The sequence below is a fragment of the Mus pahari genome, chromosome 17 (assembly GCF_900095145.1).
Source record: "Mus pahari chromosome 17, PAHARI_EIJ_v1.1, whole genome shotgun sequence".
Lineage (NCBI taxonomy): Eukaryota > Metazoa > Chordata > Mammalia > Rodentia > Muridae > Mus > Mus pahari.
In genome coordinates, this window is record NC_034606.1 from 4,928,820 (window position 1) to 4,934,077 (window position 5,258).

Genomic DNA, 5,258 nt, shown 5'->3' on the forward strand with positions numbered 1-5,258 from the left:
CTCCTGTCAGGGTTACCTACCCACTCGGGTAAGAACCTCCTGTCAGGGTTACCTACCCACTCGGGTAAGAACCTCCTGTCAGGGTTACCTACCCAGTTACTATTCTCTGCCCAACTATCTGAATAAACAACACTAACAGAAAGCCCTTCCCTTTGAAAGCTAACCTTGGATGCTGTACTAGTTATCTTCCCACAGAATTGACTTGGGAGACGCTTGGATTAGCTAAGGCAGCATGAGAGATGGTAAAATGTCAGTTAGAGCTGGCAGCTAGCTATCTCCTGCAGAGACCAGGAAATCAAAGCTAAGCATGACCATCAAACCAATCCATGAGTACAATTAACTCTGCAATTTAAAGCAATTGCAATCAAAATGCTGAGATTTATAAATCCAAACACTATTCTGGAAGGATAAGTGTAAAATACCTTTCAAACACATTTTTAAAATGAAAGTTTTGAGATGTAGTCTACCAACTATTAAAAGGTACCAGTGTCCACTGAAGTACAGGCCTGTAATCTCAGCTACTAGAGCAGCTGAGGCAGGAGAAAAAGATCAAGGCCTGCCTCGATCACAGAATGTGTTCAACCCTGTTAGACCTGTCTCAAAACAAAGGGAGGGGGAGCAGGAAAACAGCTCAGCTGTGGTGGGCTTTCCTAGCACACTGGAGGCCCTAGCTAGTTCCTCAGCACAGGATAGCACTCTGTGTGCTGACTCACCTATGTAATTCTAGTAGTCGGGGAGTAGAGAGGGTCAGCGAAGTTGAAGGTTGTCCTCTGCTAAACAGTGAATCTGAGACCAGCTTCAAATACATGAGAACCCTATCTTTAAAAAAATCAGAGCTGGCTGCCAGGCAGTGGTGGCACATGCCTTTAATCCTCGGGAGGCAGAGGCAGGTGGATCTCTGAGTTCGAGGCCAGCCTGGTCTACAGAGTGAGTTCCAGGACAGCCAGGTATACACAGAGAAACCCTGTCTCGAAAAAACCAAAAAAAAAAAATAAAATAAAATTTAAAAATCAGAGCTAGCAAGATGGTTCAGTGGGGAAAGGCTTTGCTGCTGACCCTGATGACTTGAGTTCAGTCACTATAGAATCAACACAGTAGAAAGAGTAAACCAACTCCTACAAAGGGTCCTCTGACCTCCAGACATGTGCCATGGCAGGTGCCCCCCGGGTGGACAGGCACACACACACACACACACATAGACACAATAAATACATGTAATAATCTTTTTCAAATCAAAGAGTAATTTTTAGAAAATGTTTAAAATAAATAAAATAGAATTGAAATTGTGATCATATACTTACTATATATATCATATATATATATAAAACAAATTTAGTAAACAATGTTAAAGGAGATTAATCAAGCGAAGCAAGGTGTCACACTCCTTTAATCCCAGCACTTAGGAGACAGAGACAGGTAAATCTCTGATAAGGCCAGTCTGGTCTTCAGAACAAGGTCCATGACAGCCAAGGCTACACAGAGAAGCCCTATCTTGAAAACAAACAAACAAAAGCAATAATAATAAAGAAGGCCAATAAATCACTTTGCTTTAGGAATTTTCCAATAGCCATGGTAAATAAAAACCTTCTTCTGAGAATTATAGAATACCATACAAATGACCACAAAATATTGACAGTACTCAAGCAAGAAACCTAAACATCACTACTGGAATACTGGCAAAGAACAAGAGGCAACCCCAGGGAATATACAAGTGGCTACTATAACTCTGAGAAAGAGCTTAGCATCAGCAACAAACAAATGAAGACAAACACACACAATGCCAATTTGTCTATCAGATTTGTTAAGAACTTAGTCAATTCATCTAAACTCTCGAGAGGATAAGGTAAGAAGATGTCCATGCATGGCTAAGTGGAGCTGTCTATAAATTTTCTGGAAAGAAATCTGCAAGTGAGTATAAATGACCTGCTAATTGTTCTCTGTGATTGAATTGAAGAAAATTTAAAAGCTCAGACAAAGTTTATATGCAAAGTTTCAATTTTAGTAAAGCAAAACAACCTGGCATGGTGGTGAATATTTTTAACCCCAGCACCCAGGAAGCAGAGGAGGCAGATCTCTGTGAGTTCAAGGCAAGCCTGCTCTACATAATGAGCTTCAAGCCAGTTAGGGTTACAAAGTAAGATGCTGTCTCAAAAAGAAAAAAGCTAAACAAAAATTCTAGAAACAAAGACCAAGTAAATGATACATTTGTTCATCAGAATTGTATGGTCCTACCAATCTGTTCTGAAACAATGTTTAATATAGGAAAAGGGCTCACAGCATTTGGCAGCTGGTAAAAGAATGGTATGGTGACTCATGCCTGTAATCCCAACACTCAACAGGTAGGGAGCAGGAAACACCAATACAACGCTAGCCTAGGTTATGTGGTGAGATCCTGTCTCAAACAAACAAAAAATATAAAAACTACAAATTATAAAAATATGATATACACACCCAGGGGTGGGGTTAGAGAAAGAGAAACGGAGAGGTTTAAGTGTAGAAAAGTCTATAAAGGAATATAACAAAATACTAAACATTATTACCTCTGCTTTCATTGGCCTTTTGCTAAATTCTTTATAATAATCATGGCATTTACCGTCTAAATTATTAGAAAGTTAAAGATATCAAACAGAAGAGTGTAATTATATGAAGCATTTATGCACTTAAAGATAATACTATCCATAGGGCTGGAGAGTTAGCTCTGGGGTTCAGAGCACTTGCTCTTGAAAAGGACTAGGTTTAGCTCCCAGCACTACCACGTGGTGGCTCACAACCCATCACTAATTACAGTGCCAGGGGCTCCAACTTTCTTCTGAACTCCAAGGGCACCAGACATGCATACCTTTAGACAAAACATCTATAAACATAAATCTTTTTAAAAGTTAAATACTTTTCACACTTATTGTTTTCTTACATTCTAATAACCCATTAGAGTTTATGGCTGAAGAAATGGAGCATCGGAGACATAACTTGAGAAGGTTACTTAAGAAATGAGCTGAGAAGCCCATGCTAGTGTGGGTGACACATGTGAACTGGACAGCTATCATGGACTAAACATTGAAATAAGTGGAAATAAGAATAGTCTCGATGCTAAAAAGCTTAGAGTCAATGGATGGGACATTTCTGGAACCAGCTGGAGACCTGGGATGGGGGAGCCTACAGGGAGTTTCTAGAGGTAACCCTAGCTGATTCCTACCAGTGGTGGATGCAGGCTGAAGTGGCCACCTCCTTAGCTAAGCAGGACTTCCAGTGGAAGGAAGGAGACATCAACCCACTCACAAAATCTGTAAGCCAAATTTTGCCCTGCCTATAAGATGTGCAGGGATAAAGATGGAGCAGAGATTTAGGGAACGGCCAACCAATGACTGGCCCAACTTAAGACCCATTCCATGAGAGAGAGCCAGTCCCTGACACTATTAATGATATTTTGCTATGCTTGCACACAGGAACTTAGCATAACTGTCTCCTGAGAGACCTCATATACCAGCGGATGGAAACAGATGCAGAGACCCATAGCCAAGCATCAGGTAGAGGTAGAGCTCAGGGAGTCTTGTGGAAGAGTGGGTGACAGAATCGAGTAAGCTGGGGGGATCACAGATACCACAGGAAGACCTACAGAGTCAACTAACCTAGGCCCATGGAGGTTCACAGAGCCTGAACCACCAACCAAAGAGCATGCAGGCGCAGGAACTAGCCATCCCCCCACATTTGTAGCAGATGTGCAGCTTGGTCTTCATGTGGGTTCCCTAACAATTGGAGTAGGGGGTAGGAGCTGTTTCTGACTCTGCTGCCTTCTATTGGTTCCCTTCCCCTACCTGGACTGCCTGGGTGGGCCTCAGTAGAAGAGGAGGTGCTTAGTCCTGCTGGGACTAGATACCCAGGGTGGGGTGGTACCCAAGGGGGAGCTTCCCCTTTTCTGAGTAGAAGGGGAAAGGGTAATAGGAGAGGGATTTGCAAAGGTAGGAGTAGAAGGAGAGGAGCGGGGTGGGGGGGGGGGCACGGCAATTGGGATGTAAAGTGAAAAAAAATTATGAAGAAAAAAAAAGTTTTGAGTCTAACAAAGTCTACATGCATGTTATGAACCCTTACAGACAAGATAGGCTTAGATTTCAAACTGATGCATTAAAAAAAATAGTTTTACCTAATGGGATCAGGAACAGTGAGTGAGCTGCCTCTTTTGAAAATGTGATCAACAGGTGAGAAAAATAAATAAATAAAACTGGGAGGGGTATTGGAGGCAGAAGGAGACAAGACTTAGTTATAACTGGGTACGGCAGAGAAAGAAAGCAGCAGCTTAAAGTGGCTCCCAGGACATCGGGGTTGTGACTTCAGGAAGACAAATCAAGTAGCATGTTTGGGAGATGATAACGAATCTTGATTCCTGAGGTAGTTGTTGGAGATACTACCAGGAAAACACTAGCACGTACTGGAATGTAGGTTTGGGACCTGGAACTATCTGGAATATAGATAAAGCCTGAGAAGTTATGGCATTTAAATGGTGGCTGACTCAACAAGAACAATTAGAGTTAGTCAGGGAGTCACAAATAATGAGAGCCCAAGGCAAAAATCTGTAAGTCCATTCATGCTTAAGGATTCGTAAAGACCAAAGAGGAATGGTAGGAGATGAGGAACGGAAACAGTGTCTCACAGGCCCAGAAAGAAGTGAGTTTCTATTTCCTTTTCATTTCCAGAATACTTGCTTCAGGAAATACTTCTTCAGGAAAAAGAAAAGCAAGTGACTGCATATACCACAGTGGAAGAGTACATCTTTGCTTACTTCATCCCTGCTGATCAGTTCATTTGAAAAAGTCAGTCCAGGCATGAGGCCTCTCTTCTTTAGCCAGAATATCGCAGCAAATGATCCAGAGAAGAAAATTCCTTCTACAGCAGCAAAGGCTACCACTCTTTCCCCTAGGAGAAAAACAGTTCCATTTCTAACTAGATACTACAGACATTTGCAGGTTTATAAATATTTATAAACATATGAGGCCTTTTACAACGTTAAACTATCTTCCTAAGAAACAAAACAAATGTGAGTATTGTGTACAAAGGTCTTCAAAGCAGGGGTTTCCCATTCCTGCCTGCTAACGTGGAAAGACATGTTTATTTCAAACTCTGTGACAAACAGGGGCTTGGGTAGATGCTGTTGTCTGTACACACACACACACACACACACACACATACAAACACACACACACACACACACACACGATTATATCTATATAAGCACATACACATCACACATGGACACATACTTCTGG

At 41.7% G+C, this 5,258-nt stretch overlaps 1 protein-coding gene across 3 annotated transcripts in view; it reads right to left on the reverse strand.

The window, feature by feature from the left end:
- The window catches only part of Rrm2b (ribonucleotide reductase regulatory TP53 inducible subunit M2B), a 33,569-nt gene that overhangs the window by 9,858 nt on the left and 18,453 nt on the right, over window positions 1-5,258 (reverse strand). For all 3 annotated transcript variants that reach the window (XM_021216999.2, XM_029548271.1, XM_029548272.1), the window contains exon 6: window positions 4,775-4,908. In XM_021216999.2, the coding sequence (XP_021072658.1) occupies window positions 4,775-4,908 (134 nt within the window). The remainder of the gene's footprint in view (window positions 1-4,774; window positions 4,909-5,258) is intronic.